The sequence below is a fragment of the Eleginops maclovinus genome, chromosome 23 (assembly GCF_036324505.1).
Source record: "Eleginops maclovinus isolate JMC-PN-2008 ecotype Puerto Natales chromosome 23, JC_Emac_rtc_rv5, whole genome shotgun sequence".
NCBI classification, from domain to species: Eukaryota; Metazoa; Chordata; class Actinopteri; order Perciformes; family Eleginopidae; genus Eleginops; species Eleginops maclovinus.
The window spans coordinates 1270043-1293705 of record NC_086371.1 but is presented as its reverse complement, the minus strand read 5'-3'; the positions used below and the strand labels follow the sequence as shown (position 1 = coordinate 1293705).

Below are 23663 nucleotides of genomic sequence, written 5' to 3'. Positions count from 1 at the left end.
ACACACACACACACACACACACACACACACACACACACACACACACACACACACACACACACACACACACACACACACACACACACACACACACACACACACACACACACACACACACACACCAGCACTCTGGCTCCCTCTGGTGGTTAAACCCGATAGAGCTCCTGTAGAGAGGATGATGATTATGAGGAAGATGGCCTGATATGATAAAGGTTGTTCTGGATTTACTGATGAGATTACATATATTGGGCCCTAACATCTTTAAAAAATCACACTTTTAGTCTCATTTTTTATCTCTGATTTATTATCCAATAATCAATAACTTTTTCAAAATTTGATTTTGTTCAAATTTCTCAATTTTCCCCCAAAAAATGAAACTTATTTCTAAAAATGTTTACGGATTTTTCGACTTTTTTCTATTTCTATTTTTTTCCAAAGTTCTCAATTCTGTTCTGTAAACTTCTCCTGAAAAAAAGAAATCGGATTTATTTCTCAAAATTCTGACTGTTTCTTTTGTAAGCATTCTGAGTGGATCAGATGCAACTCTTCTCTCTAAGCTGTTCTGTTCTGTAATACGTGGTTAAAACTTGTCAACACACTACAACTCGAACCGTTTCTCTTTTCATTTAATGAAATATTTCTGCTGAGAAGTCCCATCACAACAAAACCTCTGATGTGACAGAAACACAAGTACTGAACAGATTCAAAAACACAGCAAAAGCCAAAACTCGATTGCGTCATCAAATCCTCATTTCTACTTTTAGCAGTTTCTGTAAAATATTCTACAAAAGAATTGGAACATAATTGAAAAGGAAGCTGGACGAAACCAACAAGAAAGCAAACAAACAAGTCAATAAAAGAAACTAAAGCGATGCATTCAGGGACCTCAGGATTCAGCAGCTCCCGTCAATGATTCTAATATTAATTATACTAGAATTTATTTAGGAATTTTAAACAGCTGGAAACAAATACGTAGAAAAATAACAAAGGCATATTCTGGAGAAAATAGTGCTTAAACAACGAAGATCAAATATGATGGAGCCGTTTTTAACATCCAGTCATGTGTGCACTGGACCCTTTAAGTGGCCTTATCTGTTGAAAGGAGAAGCTGTGGTTATTAGAAAGGTCTGTCTGCAGCTCAGAGTCCTGCTGTGAACCAGGACATGTTGATTACCTCAAAGTTAATGATAGTATAGTAGGGTCCCCAGCACATAGAAACTGCCGGATGCTAATCTGCATATGTTGGGCAATTTGACAAAGTAGCATAAGTTAACAACTAGCATATGAAGGGAAAAATAGCTGGGCCGACTTGGACACTTTTGGAGAGGTTTTTGAGGTTATTGAGGATGCTGAGCCCATTTCTGATATTTTCAGGATGAGAAATGGCACCGGGAGAACAAATATGAGCTCTTTCTGCTTAAAAGTGATCATACAAATGTCAGAAATTGAGTTAGCATCCTCAACATACCTCAAAAACCACTCCTAAAACGTCCAAACCGTTCATGCCGTTACTAGCTATTGTCTGCATATGCTAATTAATGCAACTTATGCTAATTGTCCAACACGTGCACGGTTAGCATCCTGCAGTTTCTATGTGCTGGAGACCCCTAAAATACAATTCTATCATAAGACTTTGGGGTTCTCAACATTTCCAGGTTCATGGCGTCAGCAACCTGGCATGTGGTTTCATGATTGAAGTAAACAGCAAATCACATTTTGCATTGTATATCTTTGCTGTGAGAAATAGAGGCCTCTGCTTTACCTCTGCCGGGGTTTTCCATTTCATAGAACTATGAAAACATCGTGATGTTTGTCGACTGTTGGGGGAGTTTTTAAGTTGATAAATTGATCATAAAAAGACTACATATGAACAACCTGGTTCCAGTTTCTCAAATCTGAGATAAAGTATGAAGTAAAACCAGGCCTGCTGTGATTTAGAGCATTCTGAAATAACTTACAGGTTTTTGGTTGAATGATTTGTCATTTTGTGGACTGATTGATTAATTGGATGCTAATTGACCAATTAAGGTCGTCAGATGATGCGTTAGTGGTCTGTTTAAAGGGTTTGCCAGTTATGATTAAACAGAAGCATGATAGCAGGGTGAACGGAGGAGAGGAACAGACCCAACAAGCAGAACATCTAACTCCCTCGATAGAGAAACCATGGGGAGCATTGATAATTCACGTGTTCACTCTTTATCTCCATCCAATAAATAATCAGTTAAAACAGCCTGGAAGACGACGGTGGGCAGGTTAGGAACTGAGAGAGTGTAGAGGACAGAAACAGCACTGATCACGGCCTCATAACGGTCAACACTGGTTTTGCAGCTTCTTAGCAACAACAGAACGTTACCGTAGAGCTCCGAGGATATAAACATTTGTACAATCTTTAGAAAATAATTCACATTGACTGCGCTCCATCTGTCGTCTGGAAACAGTTCATTCCACATCGCACAGGATCCTGTTTCCCGTCTGTCTCTCCTCAGTAAAACCTCTTGTTCCTCTCCTGCCTCTTCTGGAAAACCACCGCTCCCACCACCGCGCAGACCACGATTCCCAGCAGAGCGCAGAGCAGCAGCAGGAACACCTTCCAGCCGGTGAGCGGGGTGCCGCGGAAGTTCCCGGTGGGATCGTCAATGTTGTCTGTGAGGGTCACAGATTATTTAATACAGGGCTCCTTTAAAGAGTCCTCTCCTGCTGATGTTCAGGTGTATATCAGTATGTAGTGTCTCTACTTTAAAGAGTCCTCTCCTGCTGATGTTCAGGTGTATATCAGTATGTAGTGTCTCTACTTTAAAGAGTCCTCTCCTGCTGATGTTCAGCTGTATATCAGTATGTAGTGTCTCTACTTTAAAGAGTCCTCTCCTGCTGATGTTCAGGTGTATATCAGTATGTAGTGTCTCTACTTTAAAGAGTCCTCTCCTGCTGATGTTCAGGTGTATATCAGTATGTAGTGTCTCTACTTTAAAGAGTCCTCTCCTGCTGATGTTCAGCTGTATATCAGTATGTAGTGTCTCTACTTTAAAGAGTCCTCTCCTGCTGATGTTCAGGTGTATATCAGTATGTAGAGTCTCTACTTTAAAGAGTCCTCTCCTGCTGCTGTTCAGGTGTATATCAGTATGTAGCGTCTCTACTTTAAAGAGTCCTCTCCTGCTGCTGTTCAGGTGTATATCAGTATGTAGAGTCTCTACTTTAAAGAGTCCTCTCCTGCTGATGTTCAGGTGTATATCAGTATGTAGTGTCTCTACTTTAAAGAGTCCTCTCCTGCTGATGTTCAGGTGTATATCAGTATGTAGAGTCTCTACTTTAAAGAGTCCTCTCCTGCTGCTGTTCAGGTGTATGTCAGTATGTAGAGTCTCTACTTTAAAGAGTCCTCTCCTGCTGATGTTCAGGTGTATATCAGTATGTAGAGTCTCTACTTTAAAGAGTCCTCTCCTGCTGATGTTCAGGTGTATATCAGTATGTAGTGTCTCTACTTTAAAGAGTCCTCTCCTGCTGATGTTCAGGTGTATATCAGTATGTAGTGTCTCTACTTTAAAGAGTCCTCTCCTGCTGATGTTCAGGTGTATATCAGTATGTAGAGTCTCTACTTTAAAGAGTCCTCTCCTGCTGATGTTCAGGTGTATATCAGTATGTAGTGTCTCTACTTTAAAGAGTCCTCTCCTGCTGATGTTCAGGTGTATATCAGTATGTAGTGTCTCTACTTTAAAGAGTCCTCTCCTGCTGATGTTCAGGTGTATATCAGTATGTAGAGTCTCTACTTTAAAGAGTCCTCTGCTGCTGATGTTCAGGTGTATGTTGTGTCTCTACCTTTGGGGGACTTGAGGAGGCTGACGCTGGGCTCGATCTTGGTCCAGTCCTGGTTCTCCTCTTCGGGGGTGTGTTCCACCATCAGCTGGTACATCTTCATAGAGATGATGTCGTGGTTATCTGGAAAATAATACAGTTTCAGAGTTTAAACGATTACCAAGCATGGCGGTAGGATCCTGATCATCTGTCGGTTTTATGACTTCTTTATTTTAGCTCTTCATTATTGTGCAGCTCTCACGCTCCTACCAGACAGATCTCCTGTGGCTGCGGAGGCTCCAAAGAAGTATCCGGTGGGGAGTCTCACTCCTCCGATGTCGATGCACTCCCTCCACTCGTTCTTATCCTCCACATCGATCATCACCTGCAGCACGGAGAGCGAGTGTGAGAGTCGTCTTGCAATGAAGACTCGATTACCTACGTTTCCTTACAATATAAACTCTACTCAGTCTAATATATATTCTACTTACGTTATCATTAGTATGACTACATGCTTACTGGGCATGACACCCAATGGCATTCACTCTAAATGTGCATAACAGCTCAAATCTGTAGCATGCCTTTCAGCTATAAACACATGAACCAATAGTTAGAGGACTTATTCGACCTTATATGGTATAAAGAAACACACTATTGGACCCATGGTTTTCACTCTGGAGGGCAAGCACAGTGAGTCTACTCCAGAGGGTCCATCAGGAGGAAGGGGTAATAAAGCACGGATGCAAGTGGACGCAGTTGTTCCCGTGGTTACACTACAATAGCAGAGCATGCATGAACTACGTACGGTGAGCCTCCCCTTGGAGTACCGGATGGCCAGGTACGTGTCGTGGTCTTTGTTCCTGATCTCCGCCGAGCAGCCCCCCAGCTCCGACGAGCGGCCGTCCTTCCCGTGGTCGTAGTTCACCGAGCCGTTGTTCACCATCGCCGAGATGAAGGGGAAGGAGCGCTGCCGACACAGAGCAGAAGCATCTACCAAAACATCTGTGTCTATCACACACACACACACACACACACTGCCGGAACGTCTGATGTTTGGATGACATTCATATGTCTGAGCTAGCAGAAAGGGTGTATTCTTTCTAACTTGGTCCCGCTCGTTCCTGAGGTCTTGTGATGCCGGTACGACATTGGACCCTAACTTGCAAAACGTTCATTTGTCAGCACGTAGAAGGACAACCTCTTTCCACACCAGTTAAACCAGTGATACTCAACTCACAGCCTCCTAATTTACAATGAAGATAAATAGATGTCAGGATCTCAGTTTCTGTATTTTGACTTTGAAATGTGTCTTGTCTTGTTCACGTCCTGTCTTGTGCTTTAATGTGAAATAAGGGCCATAATGCACGCATAAAGGATCAGAACAGTCTAGTCTGTCTTGTTAAGTAAACGTTTTGCAGAAATAAGGATCATTCGTATCTCACAGAATATGTTTTGGCGGGTAGATGCTCTTCTTTCTTTTCCTGGTCGGAGGAGTTTGTGTTTATGAATCTCTCCATGATTGCAGGACTGCAGAGGATCCACTCTTTAAATTAACCATGTATACACATCAAATGCGTGCAGACACACAGCTTGGTTCTTCCAGTGTTACCTTGCAGTTACCTATCAAACCAACAGCTGGCAGTCATTAGACGTTCATACTTGAAGGTGAATCACATCTGGATGAGACGCACATGAGAACTCAGTCCTGAGTTAATCGACTGTTCTTTCAATCACTAATGTGTGAACGTGCCGTATGAATAAAGCTTTGATTGATTGAATGACGTTGAGCTGCAGTGTGAACGTAGCATAACACATACAAGACAAGTTCCTCACACATCCAACCAGTGATACTCAACTCACAGCCTCAGGGAACATATCAGAATCATATCATTGTTCCTCCCCGTTTCACATCCTGATTTATTTACATATTGTCCATGCTTTAAATCCCCTCTAACTTTTGCATATCCTACTTTTCTCTGGAGCAATATGATCATTTTAGGATCAGTATTGTCATTCAAGGCTGTTTTATTTAGTACGTAGCCGTGTAATAAGCGGGATAGCGTGCGTTACGGTGGTCTTTGATGAAAAATGAGCACCAAACTGCACATTATCCCCTTTAGTTCATATTAAAGGGGGCATTTTCAGGTCCATATTAGTATTTTGTGTCTCTACTGTGACATTTTCCCATGCTTTTAGCTTTTGCAGACCATTTACATGCACTAAAACACACAACAGGAAAGGGGAAACCACACAAAAGCAATAATAGGGCCTCTTCGATGTGAATCATTTGTGTTTCGGGCAAAGCAAGTTGAGTATCCCTGCATTAAACTCATCAGACAGCAGACTGTGAGATAAAGATCCCTGTGGTTGCATTAGTGTGTTTGCTAGGTGAACATGTGGCTCTCTGTGTGTTTTTACAGTGTTAACATGCCAACAACATGCCCGTTCAGAATGGAGTGAAGCATGCTGACGGAGCGACCAGAGCACACACTCACATCTGTGGCATCATCGTTAGAGTAAGTATCTATAAATACGGCCAGCCCGTGGAACAGAGCATTGTTGGAAAACACAGGGCCTGCAAAGAGACAAGCAGGTCAATCTACACACACACACACACACTTACATCCATCCCATGGAGGTCATTGCGGAAGGTATCCACAAAAATTGCCAGGCCAAGAAACTGATCTTGGTTTCCAAACACAGGGCCTACAGGTGGAGCAGAGACGAGGCGTGAGGCGGAGACACAGACAACTGGACAGGATGGGACAACTGATGGGGGGGGGGGGGGGGGGGGGGGGGGGGGGGGGTTTCCTAATGATAATAATCTCATGTATTCTGTTACTAGTTACCTGTAGAGATCATTCTAAAGTTAACTCACTAATGTAGTTTTTACATATTAAAGTAAATGAAAATAAATAAAGTATCATTTCTATAAAAGACAAATAATTCTATATATTTTTTGCACAAGAAACCTTTTATGGTCATTTCTTAAAATGTGCAAAAAAATAATCTAAATAAAATTATTATATTTTAATAAACAAAATAAGTAAATAATATAAATATAAATATAAATATAAATATCCAATAAAAAGAGTCAAGATATTTATATCAACAGCAAAATAACACAGACGTTGCATGGTGATTTTAAAAATAGCCACCACAGTGAACTGGTTAAGGAAGAAGCAGCAGGATACAGGTGCATTGTGGGTAAACTCCAGCACTGTGTTCATGAGCGGGATCAGAGGACGTTACCTGGGTGCAGTTTGTCTTTGGTGTACCACAGGGCGATGCCGTCGCCGTGCAGGCTCTTCTTCCCCGAGCCGTGGATCTTAAACTGGACGTGCATCTCCCAGTCCTTTAGGTGGCATGGCTGCACAGAGAGACATACACTCACTTAGAATCACAGAAACCAGACGTATCAGAGGGTTTACAAGTACTTTACCCAAGTCAGAAGGACACCACAGTCCAAACTCCAACAGGGACTGAATACAATGTGCAAATGGAAAGTTTTGAAGTCTATCGGTCATAAAAAGTGGACGTTAACTCACTGGTTTTATCCACCAAAGTGTGCCGTGAGGTATAACTATACGACTGTATTGTAAAGGTGAATAATCTCTGCACAGAAAGAGAGGATAAATCAATATGAGAAAAGCTAAATTGGACCAATAGGAAAGCTGATTCTGAGTAATCTGATGCACTGACATGATGAACAACACATGAAACACCGTCATGGGGTTCCTTTGACTTTCCAGGACCCTTTAACCACTTCTCAAAGCTATTTCCACTCAATCTCAAGCTCCGTTTTAACCCCTGACCAAAGCTTCAGGATGAGAACAGATGAGTGAGGACGTCTTGATTATGAATGACTGGTGTTGGACGTCAGAGGCCTGTGTCTCCTCACCACGGTGTTCCAGATGGATCCCTGCTTGCTCCTCTCGTCTGAAGTCAGCCGAACGTACGAGCTGGTCACCAGCGTGCTTCCCCAGAAATCCCACTGACTGCTGGCGCTGTTTCCCACTCCTGCAGCACAAACACACACACTATTTACTTGTTTCTCTATTTGTTTTATGTTGCATTGTTGGAGGAAGCTGGGACCAGTTAGACTGGCTGTGGTCTCTCAAGTAAACGTCTCCAGAGAAACTGGTTGTTTTAAGTTTGAGGCGGTTTCATATCAGCAGATCTAACCGCGTTTGCTCAACAGTTCCGGTGCAAACACAAAGCAGGAAGCTCGAGAGGTTTCTGTAGTATTGCTCCACACAGGTAAACACACAAATATTCATCTTGTAGAATAAGCTCTCCGAGAAACCAAACGATGTTAAAGAAGATATGTTCTATCATTTAGTCGTTCAGCGGTTTGATCAAAGTGGGGTCTTTCTTATCGAGTGTTGTTTTAAACTCTAATGGACTCACTAACATTATATCTGGGTTATTTTGACTTCAGCAACTTGGATTCATATTTTATTTCTAAGAACATGGCAGGAGATATGATGCTACGGTGATGATATGCAACGATTTATCAATAATAACCGGTTATCAGAGTCACATTTGAATTCAACTGACTGTTTTCAAACGTTCTGTAGATTATTTATGACGATAACCTCAAAGGATTAATGGATTTGCACTGAATAATCTCTGTGAAGGGGCTCTGTGTCTAATCTGACTTCTCTGGCACCTCTTTTGAATGAAAATATTTAGTTTAACTGTAAATGTAGAATCTATAACACAGTTTATTTACTCACCAGTAAAGGTCTTCTGCTTCTATTGAAGAGTACACACACACACACACACACACACACACACACACACACACACACACACACACACACACACACACACACACACACACACACACACACACACACACACACACACACACACACACACACACACACACACACACACACACACACACACACACACACACACCCCACCCTGAACAAACACCTGACGGCTCACTGACACACCTTTGCATTTATCCAATATATTTATCCGATGTTTGATCTTTATGTTCCTTCGGTGCGCTGCACACTCCCTGACCTGCTTATCTCTAACCGCTGCAGACACCTGCCGCACACCGTCTGATCGAGAGCAGAGATAAGCTGCTTTTACATCCTATAATATACTGGTAAAGTGTGCCAGTGTGTGGGTCTCTAACTGCACACACTCCTTTCCTTTATAATGGTTCAGGACTTTTATGACACGTCTAAAACAAAGTCAATGAGGTCACTCGTTACCTCCACAAATGACCTAAAACTTCTAGCATATTTATATTAAGTCAGACAAATATTCTCAACTCACACTGCTCTGTTTTATAACGGTATTATTTGAGCTTGTTTCGTGTTATTTTCTTGGCTTTATAAGAGTGTTGCATGTATTTTAATGTCATTTTGTGATGTATTTCTGCTACATCTTAATGCTTTCATGTATTGTAAACCCCTTAGAAATGCATAAACTCCTTACTCTTAATTGCAGGTCTTATATGAATTATACAGTACATTTTATTCTGTATAGGAATCAGAACACCTCTATTTGTCACACAAAATGATAGGAGTTAAAAGCAAAATATTAAAGCTAGAAATATACTTATTACAATTTAAAAGAGCACACATCCAGGTGGATAACAAGACGTAGCAGTAACAGAATTCAGATGCAGATGAATGCAGTTGTTTACAGATGTTGTGACAGTAACAGAGAAGTCAAACTAAGAGGACGTTCCTCTGCAGCTCTTTTTATACTTTGTTAAAATGATAAACTGCCTTTTGCTGTCTCAGTCACTCCGATTGTTTGCCGCCAACACCTGATGTCTAACAGCATGTGGTGACGGACGGTGAGGTTTGCTTCTTCCTAATGTTTGCTCTGAGAAATGAAGCTGAACTGGTCGAACGACGCTGGTGAGACGGGGACTGGAGGTGTTTAAATTCTAAGCATTTTCTGCCTCAAAACTCAGAGGCTTTGTGTTTGTAGCTGAACAGTAAGTAGGATACGTGGCACTCAGACAGAGACTCCGTAAAGAGTTTTCAAATACCATTATCAGAAACTCCCACAGAGTTATTCCCACAGGACAGCAGCAGAGCTAAACACATATTATATCACAGAATATGAAGCATTACTGTACATTAAACTACCCAACAGTAAATCATTAAGTATTTGGGATCAATAAAGCACCTTTCTATTTAAAACTCTCATTCTGTGGCTGCTATAACCCCTGCATTTCTCTACGGGGATCAATGAAGGTCCATCCTGAGGAGGAACTCTTCATGGTGTCTCTATTAGAAAGCTGCTGCTCGAGTCCTCACTCACAGTAAGATCACATCACAGCAGTACTTCCTGCACCTCTGCTTATTTAACACACTGCCATGATGTCTACATTGAATGGAAAATACTTCCTTTAATCAGATAATAAGTTGTATTTGTCTCTTAAGAGGCAGTGTAAACCCTGAGGTGTTGGCTAGTGAGCTAACAGGCTAACAGACCGTGATGAGGCTTAATTAATGAGTCACTTCTACTGTGAATATGTATATAATGCTTTCAATGTTTATGTTATTTGTACTTTATCATCTATTGTTAAGAAATGTTGTAATTCTTGTACAATGTCTGTCAAAAATGCTGCTGTGACAAAACTATTTCCCAACTTGGGATGAATACAGTGTCCTTCTACCTATCATTGTACGAAACTAAAACACTGACATTTTACAGCACAATGAGTACTTGTACTTTAAAGTACCTTCAGCTGAAACGTACTTTTACTTGAATAATTACCCAATAAATTGTATTGGTGTCTTGCTAACAGTGGTTGACAGAACACAGAGAAGCTAACATGCTAACAGGCGCTGGTACCTTGGTAAGGCTTCATTAATGAATGCTCTCTCTTCAGGTGCTCCGCGTTCCCGTCCGTTATATCACACAGAACCACAGACAGCTGGACCACCAGGAGAACCAGAGCTGTTCTCAGAAACACTCTAACGTTTCCCATTTTGTCCAAAAACAGCTTCGGATAAAAACTCTCTCAACAAACTGAATCCTCGAAACTCCATCAACTGACTCGGTCCGTCCTCTATTATCCTCCGGAGGACTGGGGTTAATCTCAGCCCTCCATAACGGAGAGAACACGTTTATCCCGTTTTATATTTCTTAAATATTACATAAATAAACACACATATTTTAATAACGAATGATATCTTATTTACATGATGTTTATAGAATGTAATGATACGGGGGAAACGTCAAGATGTGTTTGTTTCTACACGGAAGACTTTCTTTACACGGTTGAAATGTTACCAGCCAATCAGTGACAAGCACATCGCAGTTTAAGCCAATCACAACGCGCTTGTAGTACACGTGTTCTTCACTTGTTCTCCACCAGATGGCGACAGAAGGCAGCGAATAAACAGGGACAGCAGGCTGTGTTGTTTTATCTGCTGGAAGAAGTGGTTAACATTTACTTAAATAAAAGTGCAAACCTGCAATAATACAATTATGTATGCATTAACAGCTAAATATAGGCAACTTATATTAAAAGTAAAGGTATTTATAGTACAATAAAGTTCCCTCTGTGAGTGTTTTAATAATTATATATGATAAATCAATCAAAGTGTATTTATACAACCCAATATCACACCTTCTACGTTTGTCTCAGTGGACTTTACAGTTTGTACTCAGGACCCACGACACAGGACTAAAACTCAGGATCCACTACTAAAATGTTACGTCAGCTATGGGATGTTCACACTTTGAAAAGCTGAAAATCTCTTCCCTACACAGAAATAGAACATGACATTTTACAATAAAAAAACCACAAAAAAAAAAACAGACTTCTGATCCTGAACATTTTAATTATCCTGACTTGGATTAACTACTTCTCATTGTTGGCTTGTTTGAACAGGAAGCAGTCGTCTAATAAACCCTGCTTCTGATGAGTCCTGGCCCAAATCCAGCTTTGGTTAGGCAGAAAAAGAGACGCTGTTTGAAATCTGAGGAGCAGAGAGTGTGTGTTGATCATTAATGCAGGTGTGGGGCTGTCTGCAGAGTCCCCCTCCTCGCTATTATTGGCAACAAGACATGTGTTGCTGTCTCTGAGCAGCTGTGCACGGTGGGTTATTATCTGGCTGCTGTACAGCTCCTCTCCTGGTTCTCCTCAGCATCCATTTCTCAAGCTGCGTGCTCACTGAACACCCAGAGATCCTCAGCACACACTCCGTCCTGCTCCGGATGCTGTGTTCAGGGTTTTACTAACACTGTAATCCTGCTGGTAATCCTCCATGCTTGCAGCTCGTTATTCTCTAACCAGCCAGGGTGTGTGTGTGCCTCCTCTCGTCTCACGGGTGAAAACACACCCTGACTGATGTGTGTTAACTAAGTGAGTCGGGTAGATTTACTCTGATGTGGAAGACACTCATGACATCTGTGCACTGTGTTGATTAAATTCAATAACAGGATGCGTGTAACTAAGACAGTAAGATGTGCTGTAATGCAAATTCATGTAGACTACCCTGTCTGCTGCACGCGGACATGAGGGATGTATTAGCAGTACAACAACCCTTATTTATGTTGATCTATTTTGACGGATGATCATGAAAACCTGTGCTGTGTTCCAAGAGATGTACTTGTCATGCTTAATATAGAAATTAAGAATATGTTTTAAGACAGAGCAATACATACACCGGTGTTTCATGTAATCAAACGCACACGACAGCAGCAGAAAGGCTCTTTGTGTCTGTGTGCGTCACAGCAGAACATCCCATAATGTGGGAGGACAATAAAACCAGTTAAGAGAGAGTGCTCCCACTTTAGATTTATGTGTCTGCTCTCCACCTGAATCACGCTGCAGTGACTCAGCGCCCTGCAGGACAGACATTACACTTTTCCCTCCTGATGTTATTGGGCAGGCAGAATCCACTGTCTGTGTTTCCCTGACAGCTGAGGGCTCAACGTTAACCTCATTTACACTTTTAGTTTTATTCTTATTTCATTATTTTATTCTCAATTAATGTATTTATTCTGGTTCTAATTCTTTATTTATTTTAAAGCATTTTGTGTTCCGTTTTGTTCATGAAAAGTGCTATAAAATAAATGAATTCCGTAAAAATAATTTAAAATAATGATAATTGACGTCTTTTCCCCAGTGATGAATAATATTAGTTCCCTAAAATATCACAACTACAATTCCTAATAATTATTTTTAGTAATATTTAAAGGAGTTTCATAATAATGTTTATTACTTATTCCCTAATAATTCACAATATGTAAATACGCTCATAATTTAATATATTAGTTCCCTAACTTTATAATAAAAACCTCCTAATAATTTATAATATGTTTTCCCTTAAAATGCATAATATTAGTTCCCTAATCATTCATAAAAAGTTCTCTCCTTTTACTTTTAGATTTTTCCTGTACAGTTCATAAAGTTTATCCATCAACTTTATTTCTAAAGCACTTTTAAAATCAACAGTGCTGCACATCAACAAACATATAGAAACAAACAGATAAGATACAACAAATGTAAAACAGAGGACAACAGAACCATACTTACCATACGGTTTCAAGAGGCAACAGGAGGTTCCCTCGTCCAGATTTCCCCCTGTTTCTCTCAGAGGATGTGAGGACTGAAGTCTGCTCTCTGCTCTGCTCCCGTGTTTCCATGAAATGACCCTTCATGTTGTTTGCTTTCTCCTCTGATTGTACATCTGTGTAAATGGCATCAGATCGGTGGCTCTGATGTGGATCAGATGGAGCAGATGTTCTCCGAGATCTGATGCTCTGATGTGTGGTCAGGCAGGGAGAGGCCGGGCAAACAGAGAGAGAAATATTAAAACAGCTGCACATATAAACCGTAAAATCAGCAGGAGAGGACTCTTTAAAGTACAGACTCTACATACTGATATACACCTGAACATCAGCAGGAGAGGACTCTTTAAAGTAGAGACACTACATACTGATATACACCTGAACATCAGCAGGAGAGGACTCTTTAAAGTAGAGACACTACATACTGATATACACCTGAACATCAGCAGGAGAGGACTCTTTAAAGTAGAGACTCTACATACTGATATACACCTGAACATCAGCAGGAGAGGACTCTTTAAAGTAGAGACTCTACATACTGATATACACCTGAACATCAGCAGGAGAGGACTCTTTAAAGTAGAGACTCTACATACTGATATACACCTGAACATCAGCAGGAGAGGACTCTTTAAAGTAGAGACACTACATACTGATATACACCTGAACATCAGCAGGAGAGGACTCTTTAAAGTAGAGACACTACATACTGATATACACCTGAACATCAGCAGGAGAGGACTCTTTAAAGTAGAACAGGGTTAATTTAAAGGTTAAATCAGATCGAACTCATGAATCTCAGCAGCTCAGCTTCACTTTAACTCCATGAACTCTTTAATCACTCTTTGTTTTCCTCCTCTCTATTGTTGTTATGCAGGCAGAGCGGATGTATACACGGTGCGATGTACGTAAATAAATCAATGCACTCATGTCAGTGTTCACTCTGAGCCCCGTTACAGCGCCATGGAAAGCCTCCTCAGGCTTGATCCATAGGCTGACCTATCAGTGATCACATCGATCCGGGGGGAATATGATGGTGTGAAGCAGAGGGGACCACAGGGGTCGGGTTCTGTGGAGTGTTCACATCTATCAATCCATCCATACATCCATCGATCTCACATCTAACCATGCAGGAATACATCTGATCCATAAAGAACCATGCAGCCCTCTTCAGACGGGAAGTAAACACAACATGTTGTTGACCTTAATATTGTTATTGGTATTGTTGTTATTTCCAGCCTTTGTATTGTATTTGTTTATCTGATGGGGCAAAGCATGTACACACATATTAGTATAATACAGTAGTTAGCCACACGTTGGGGAGGTAGCAGGTCCAGCAGAGGGCGCCACACTTCCCTTTCCCTGCCCACACCAACCAGCTCTGACCGGGGGATTCCAGGACCAGCTGGAGATATAGACCTGGTCCTGGAAAACCTTCCTAGGGAGGTGCCAGACTACCTCAACTGGCTCCTTTATACTGACTGACCTTCTCACCTTATCCCTTAGGGAGATGCCAGCCACCCTCTGGAGGAAACCCATTTTGGTCGCTTGTATTCTTTCTGTCATGAATCATCCTTAGAGTCGGAACGAAGATGGGCCGGTAGATCGAGAGCTTTGCTTTCTGGTTCAGCTCTCTCGTTAGAGCGACGGTGCATCTAACCTCCTGATGCTTAGATCCTGCTCCCAATGGTTTCCTCACCTGCAAACAAGACCCCGAGATACTGGAACTACTTCACTTGGGGTAAAGACTCATTCCAGATTCGGAATAGACGGCCCATCGACTTCCTACTGAGATCCATGGCCTGAGATGTAGAGGTGCTAGTCCTAACCCAAGCCTTATCAAACTTGAACCGATTCAACAAGTGCTGAAGATCGGAGACTGATTACGCCATGAGAACCACATCATCTGCAGCGATGCAATCCTTAGAGCAGCTCCGAGAGCCTGATCATGAACATCACAAACAGGACTTGTGACAAAGGCTGAGACTCTCCGGAAACAAGTCCAACTCACTGCCGAGGACCCGGACCAGTATCTCCCGGAGAACTTGGTAGTAAGTCTTCTCCATCGTTCCACAAGTTCCTCCACAATCTGAGGTTTGCATATCGCCCTGAAACTCCTTTCAAGCACTTTACAGTGAACTTTCCCGGGAAGCTGAGTACTGTGATGCCTCTGTAGTTGCCTCACACCGTCTGGTCTCCTTTCCTCACAAGGGAACCACCACCCTGGTCTTCTTCGGTACTGAGCCCCACTCCCAGGCAATGATAAGAGATGAGTCAACCATGACAGTTCCTCAACAGCCAGAGCTTTCATCCTTTCTGGACCGGTCTCATCAACCCCGGGGCTTTGAGACAGTGGGTATAAACCTCTGGAAGTCACTGCTGGATAGGCGTTGCCTTGGTTGGTGTATATTCGTTACACAGAAGACAGAATACATTGTAGTAGAAGTCAAATTGAAGCATCACAGTTGTGGATTGCCTTCAGCCAGTGTTTGAGACGGGTCTTAAGTGCACTTGATAAGACGTCCCAATTATCCACAACTCTGTTACATCACAGGCTTAATTTGATCCTGTCAGTCATTTTAAAACAGCGCCTGACCCTGTTTTTATGACAGCAGTTATCTTATTTTAGAGCGAATCTCTCCGAGAGTAATGATGGTTTGATAATTACAGAATCAAACGGCGCCTGTCCCCCGCACCTGCCGCTCCGCTCAGCTGATGAATCGCACCGGGGTGACGCCACCGGTAATTACACACAGAGTTTAAAAAAGACCCTCAGTGAGAGACGGATAATCACAAACACAAAGCCCCTGTTATCCCCTGTGTGTGTGTGTGTGTGTGTGTGTGTGTGTGTGTGTGTGTGTGTGTGTGTGTGTGTGTGTGTGTGTGTGTGTGTGTGTGTGTGTGTGGGTTTCATCTACATTTGGAAAGACAAAGAAGAAGAAGCGTGGGCTGAGCTACAGTTCTGCTGAATGACCCAGGCTTACATTAGGGTTCATGTTTTCAGATGTTGTTTATAAAGGAATGGTACTGTCTGGGATCATTACACCCTCCTTAGTGAGCTGGTTTACACTGGCAGGTTCAAAGTAAAGCTAAAGACACATCTGCTAAGAGACTCCTCTGTGGACAGTATTGATTGGGTAGAGACTCAGGAACAGGTCAAGGTCACAGATTATACAAAGATCTTTTGAATCAAAGCTACAAACCCTCCTGCCTTTCTTCATAATAACCCTTATTACTTATTCGCGATCCTTCTCAAAGGCACTTTGCATTCAGCAGTTCTCAGATGGATAAATCTGCTAAAAGCTCCTCTGAAGGTGTTAAGTCTTTGACACCTCTGGGCTTCCTCTGCCAATCCTGTGTTTGACGTCATAAGTCTATGAACTGTGGGTAATCCCCTCGGGGAGAGTCTGCAGAAATGCAAACTTATAAAAATGTTGCATGGAGTGTTTGGAAGGTTTTGAAAGAAGTCACTTAGACTCTGCAGAGACGTGCAGGGATTCAGTGAGTTTTTCGGGTAGAATTGGAGCTTTTTACTTTAGCAACCCAGTCTCACCGCATTGTGTGTTATAGTCACTCAACTGAATCTATTGATTTGATCACTAAACCAATGCATTTGTATTGGTAGTACTTTATTCGTCATACTTGTTTTTATTGTATAGTGTCGGACTTTCTTGTTGGGCACTGGGTGAGACCCTCTTTTCTGTGTTGCTGTGAGTGTTTTCCAACCGTTTGGTGTCTCAAATATCGAAGCAGTATACAGTAATGAGCCTGATCAGCCATACCTATCGACAGAATAGTTTCAGACATGTGTGAAAAAGAATGAGAGGAAACCATTAAAAGGTTATATTCTGTGGTGTGACAATGGGATCCAATTATTCTGAGTTTGAGAGACACTGATTTCTTTCATCATTAACCTTTAACGGGGAAATGATGGACGAAAGGTCCCAGTAACACAGTGTGTCAGTCACAGCCTGACCAGTCAGTGAAGGCATCATTTAGTCTCCAACATGAAGTCAATGCTTTCAGGTGGCAGCACCCAGTCTCCCCGACACTGGAAGACAACGTTTCTATCTGTTAATCCAACTAACCCTAATATTTGAACAGCTTTCAACACTCCACAGCTGACAACCTGGTGCAGGATTTAATCTTCCATTCACATGAACATTCTGTAAAATGAGATAAAGCACTGACAGAAATGAATGACGCAGACTCTGAGTACCAGACACCTCCTACATTATGCAAAACTAAGGGTACATCTTCCTGTTAATCTCTCAAATCTCTCCCTCACGTATGTATAAATAACCCCTGAACATTTTGCTTGAGAGCTGGATGTGTCTGCTGCGTGGTCGGACTGCAAAGTGAGACGTTACATCTGTAATCACGACAAAGGCAATTGCTGTTAAATTAGGCTGATGGTCTAATTTCACCGATTCCTGCTGGGGGTGTGCAGCCCTCAGAGTCTGAGCTGGGGGGAGATATTAAAGTCAGATTTAATTAAAAAACAAGACTTGGATGGAAGGTGTTCTGAGGAGATGCCGACAGGACGATTGATGGCCTGTAAACGGGGAGAGATGGGTGACTTCTTTTCATTGAGCAAAGTAGTCCACAAAGCTTATTCCATTTCAAGATTCCTGCAAACTTTGCACGGACTATTTGCATTCAAAGTAACTTCAATATGATGAAAGTATTTATCAAGAAAAACTGTTCATTTTCACTCTTAGCAGAACAGTACCATTGGTTTGTAGAATACCTCCGGCGGCTGAGGAAGTTCAAGGTCTCCCCTCCATCCCGAAGACCTTCTACTCCGCAGCCGTCGAGAGCACCCTCACAGCCTGGCACCGCACGAGACCGGGTCGCCCTGCAGAGGGTGGTGCGCTCGGCAGAGCGAACCATTAGGTCCTCCCTCCCCACCCTGGAGGACACATACAGCAAGATTTGACCGTCATCTGACCTTTGACACACGCATCAAACATCTGTGCAAACCTCCCTCTCCCACCTCAGGAGCATTGCAAAACTCAGTCCCACTCTCTTCCTGTCAGATGCTGAACAACTGGTCCATGCCTTTGTCTCCTCCTCAAGGCTCGACCACTGCAACGCTCTCCTCATCGGCACGCCTAGTGGGAGCCTTCAGATGCTCCAACACATACAGAGCAATGCCGCTAGGATCCTGATGAGGGTGAGAAAATACAATCACACACGTTCTTCATTCCCTCCACTGGCTTTCTGACTCATTCAGGATCGAATACAAGATCTCACTGCCCACCCATCAGCGCATCCATGGGAACGCTCCTTCCTACCTCATGGACTCTCATCACAAGCCTCCGCACGCAACCTCCGTTCCACAGACAACCATCTGTTGAATTTACAAAGCTTTACAAATAAAATGTTTTATGATTGCTATTATCTTGGACATTTTGGCTGTCACTAAGAAAATGAATCAAGCAAGATATAGGGTCTTTCTCTTGTGACTTCTATAGAGAGTAGAGCGGCCCCCCGCTGGCAAGTATAAATAATGCAGGTTTATGGCACCTCCTTTCTTAGTCACATTTAAATTCACCAGTGGGGTATTTACTGACATATTCCATGTTGTAGAACAATACGTTCAAATGTCTTCAGCTTGTGTTAACCACAGACCTTAAATCGAACTAAACATATGTTCAAAAAACTGTTTCGACTTCGAGATCTGGGAACAGGAAGTGCTGAAATGCTAACTCACGTCCAGAATTTAGGACTCATTCCTGCACAACTCTTATTTTCTTCTCCATCAATCTGCACAGCTTGGACAAGTCATTTTTTGGGCTGAAATGTGAGATTCAAACCCCTGTGACCTCTTGAAATACTGAAACACACACACACACACACACACACACACACACACACACACACACACACACACACACACACACACACACACACACACACACACACACACACACTGGGCCTATAGCCAGCATAGTGCACTGAAGCCAGCTCTCTGCAGCTGGGCGATAGTGTTAAACTGTCAGCCTCTGATGGATGAAGCGCACATCTAAATTAGACAGTTACACCAGGGGAAGGTCAAATGCCGAGGCGTCATCGTAAACAAAGTCTAAATAAAGCTTATTGTCGTCGTCAGCTGCAGTCTCATCGGGAGGAATTGGCAATTGTTCAATCTTTGTAAAATTAGATGAACATTTGAAACATATTCACAGCTGTTCTGACTTTAGAATCAAACGGAATATCGGGCTCCTCTACCTACTTTAGTTTACCTCACCAGTTACATCTGGTGGTTTTGCTTCCCTTCGCCCTTAACGAGGTGGGTCGTAACGTGTTGGGGGCTCGTCCGGGATCATCCCAGGCATTACCCGGAGCTAAAGTTAATTGGTAGCTCTAATGAACTGCGACACAAGTTGTGTGTAGCTGAATATTTCTGCTTTCATTTCACACTCTCAAAACAAACATTAAAGAGAGCGCTTCAGGCTCCATCTTCAACAAGGAAAACGTTGGTCAGTATTTAAGCTTTTTGGTGGCCTGGATAATAAACATCCTTACCCATAAACCTTGGCACTACTGGGTTTAGGTTTACAGAAGTACTGAAGGCCTTGTGTGTATCTTCTTTATTTGTTGTCTTTCAGTGCAAATAGGGACTGATAATGGCAAGTCTAAATACACAGAAAGACTGAGCTGAGGAGGACACATATTCTTTATTTTACAGTCAATAAACAACACTGCCTTCCATTGCAATGCAGCCCTATCACACTGCACTGAAGCCAGTCTTTGAAAACCTAAATATATATCTGTCTGTTTAGACTCTTGCCTCTGCACAGGCATATTTTCTCAAATGTCAAAGCTATTGTATAAGTGAAAGTCTTGACCTTTTTAAAACAAAGACATTCGCTCCGGCTTTGTGTATTCTTCTGCTTTGTGTCAACAACAGTTCGACTCTGACACAAATAAAAGTGGCTGGTGAAGAGTCTGCCTGCTCTGGGGCCAAAGTAAAGATGATGCTATCTGTTCCTTTACGACCTTTAACCAGAAGCACGTGATGCCTTTAGAGCAGATCACAGGATTCCTCTCCGTCGATGAAGGCGTCGTGTCGAAGGCTTCATCTTGAACTCACTGATCAGGTTGCATTCTCTGACGTAGAGACGGTGGCTTTTCTTCTTTGTGATATCGACCCCCTGCGTCTCGCCCTCTTCCTTATTAACCTGCCGCCACTCAATAAAGGATGATTCATCTGGACTCTCAGGTGACAGGACAGAGCCTCTAATCGTCCCGTTTCCTGTCTCCTCTGCTCACCTCTCTCTGTCTGTAAAGACTCGTGCTATTTATACACCCCCGGGTAGATCCAATTTTAAAGTCCAGCGTCTGTAGTCATAGCGACGGGTCTGGACCTGTCTTCATCTTCCCTTTATCTTTCATTTTGAGTTCAAATGTGCTGCATTTCAAATGAATTGTAGATCCTCTTTCAGCATATTCTACACTGCAGCTTTTCAAACCTGAACGTTGAGGGTGTGTGCGTTAGTGTGCTCTTTAGAACGGGGGGGGGGGGGGGGGGGGCACTGGTTCAATCCCCACCGCTGTCCCTGGACAGACACTGCACCCCAAATTGCTCCTGTGGGGATTGCCCAAAGTATTGAGTCGCTTTGGGTAATAGCGTCTAACAAGTGACATATAATGTAACGTAACCAGAGTAAATTATATCTTACTTTATTTGATCCCAAAACAAGTCAAATATTTTAGGAAAAAAGTGATGATTTTGAAGAAATACTCGGAAATTCTAAAAAAGTCGAAGTTTGGAGAAAAAAATCTGAAGTCTGAAAAGAAAATCAAAAGGAAAATAAATTGGGAGACAAAAAGTGTGAATTTCTAAAGGAAGATGATTAGGACCAGATGAAGAAGGAGAGTGATGAGAAAAATAGAGGGACATTTGTATGAGTCGACGTTTGCAAAAATAAGTCCGATTTTTAGGAAAAGTCGTTGGAATTATTTTAACTCGACATTTGAAAAAAATCCAGAAACTTTTGAAAAGTCAGAATTTTTGGGAACAAGTAAACATTTGAAAAAAGAATCAACAACTTTTAAAAGTCTACATTTAGGAAAAGAATCTGAAATGTGAAAAAAAAAGTCAGATCTTTTAGGAAGAAGTTATAATTTTGAAGAATTAGTCATACATTTTAAAATGTCGAAATCTGAAGGAAAAAGACTGGGAGACAAAAAGTGTGACTTTCTAAAAGAAGACCACATGAAGAAGGAGTTAGAGTAATGAGGAAATAGTGGGACATTTTTAAAGGTCGTAAGGAGGTCAGAAATGTCGTGACGTCAGCTCTGCACCAACAAGGCAATGTGGAAGCGCCCTTCGGCAGTCGAGGCATAAAGTGAATTAAGTGGCGTTATCTTTTCCAAAAGCAATGAGACATTAACAACCGCTGCAGCAACCCATACAGCTAAGGGAAGGTCGAGATACGAAGCTAACGGAGCAGAGGGAGATACTGGTGGGTTACTTGTGAAGAATTGGGTATTTTAGTGATGGATTGCAGTGTGGTTCTCACTGGGCTGGATCAATCCCCTGAAACCATTGCAGGGCTGTGGGGAAGCAAGGTTTCTGAGCCTAAGGTACAGCTGTGGACATTGAGAGAAGACCAAGAGAAACTGATGAAGTGTTGAGGAGGGAGGATTAAGAGGAAAGGGAGGGCAGTTAACACTAAGGCGACCATTTAGTGACAGTGAAACGTGCAAAGTTTAACCTCTGCAGACTTCATGAGTCACTTTCTGTGTTGGTGTCACTTCCAGAGCGTTGAAGAGTAAATGTCAGCTATTAACGTCTGTAATCGTCAGTCTCATTTAGCTGTCACAGAACAGCCTGTCTCTATATATTTCTGTCTCCTCTAACAGCCATCCAGCTCCACCAGCTGAACTGTGTGGAGCAGAAAGTGAAAGGAGGCCAGATAAACGTGTCTGTTCACCACGACTGTGATTAACTGTAAGTGTATTCACCAATGCACCGGTGACTTGCTGAATCCAGGTGATGTCATCTGCTCGGATGATGTTTTTCATTGATATGAAACAAATATAACCCTTAACTGGATATGCCGTGTCTTCAAGATCAAGCTGTTTGTTGGTTTTAGAACTGTCTATAGGCAGACCCCAGTGTGTGAGCAGGTGGTAATACTCCAGGGGGTGGCACAGAACCACAGAGATGGGTTCTAAGACCTCAAAACACCCTAATCAGAATGTTTCCAATGCAAATGTTTGCTTTTATGTTGACGATACAGTGATAAATGGCTCTGCGTCTACCCTGAATCGGGCTCTTTGTGAGCTCTCGACTGCTTTAGCGTTGTGCAACATACCCTGTGTGCTTTAAAGCTTGTTCTAAAGGCTGAGAAGACCAAGCTGGTGTTGTCTTAGAAGCAACATCTAAACAACTGAACCTCCCTCCTATCAGCACTTTGCAGAATGTGAGATTGAATCTAAAAAATACCTATGAGTTATAACTGGTGATTCTCTCTCCTTCAACACATTCAACAACTTGAACGTGAGAATACAAATGAGACTTGTTCTTCTTTCGATGCCAGAAACAGACTTCTGTGTCTGTTTCTGGACTCTGTAAATGTTCAGTTGCATACACTCTGTGGATAAAAGTAAAATAAAAAGCCACATTTAAAAGGTAGGGTCTTGAGTTGGTGCTCTGCTGTCCTTAGGTCTTCTGGGAGGCTGTTCCACAATCGGATATAGAGTAAACACCTGTACCTACCGAGGGGTAGACCTAGGACCAGGTGGAGGGGTTATATCTCTCCGCTGGCCTGGGAGCATCTTGGAATCCCCCAGTCAGAGCTGGTTGATGTGGTCAGGGAAAGAGAAGTTTGGGGCTCTCAGCTGGAGCTGTTACCCCCGAGACCCTGACGGAGAAGCGGGAGAAGATGGATGGATGGATGGATGGATGGATGATGGATGGATGATGGATGGATGGATGGTGGATGGATGGATGGACGGATGGATGGATGGATGGATGAGGGATAGATGGATGGATGGATGGATGGATGGATGGATGGATGGATGGATGGATGATGGATGATGGATGGATGGATGGATGGATGGATGATGGATGGACGGATGGATGGATGGATGGATGGATGGATGGATGGATGGATGGATGGATGGATGGATGGATGGATGGATGGATGGATGGATGATGGATGAATGGATGGATGGATGGATGGATGGATGATGGATGGATGGATGGATGGATGGATGGATGGATGGATGGATGGATGGATGGATGATGGATGATGGATGATGGATGATGGATGGATGATGGATGAATGGATGGA

General features: G+C 42.5%; 1 protein-coding gene across 1 annotated transcript; it reads right to left on the bottom strand.

Annotated features, from left to right (window-relative positions):
* Positions 1–610: 610 nt before the first annotated feature.
* On the bottom strand, positions 611–10876 carry lman2 (lectin, mannose-binding 2). Its single transcript, XM_063876514.1, has 8 exons — positions 10624–10876; positions 7688–7806; positions 7039–7156; positions 6410–6492; positions 4592–4753; positions 4057–4171; positions 3811–3930; positions 611–2643 (listed from the first exon to the last, which is right to left on the bottom strand). The coding sequence occupies exons 1-8, from the start codon at positions 10757–10759 to the stop codon at positions 2483–2485; spliced, it is 1014 nt and encodes a 337-aa protein (XP_063732584.1). The 5' UTR covers positions 10760–10876; the 3' UTR covers positions 611–2482.
* Between the last annotated feature and the right edge of the window lie 12787 nt (positions 10877–23663).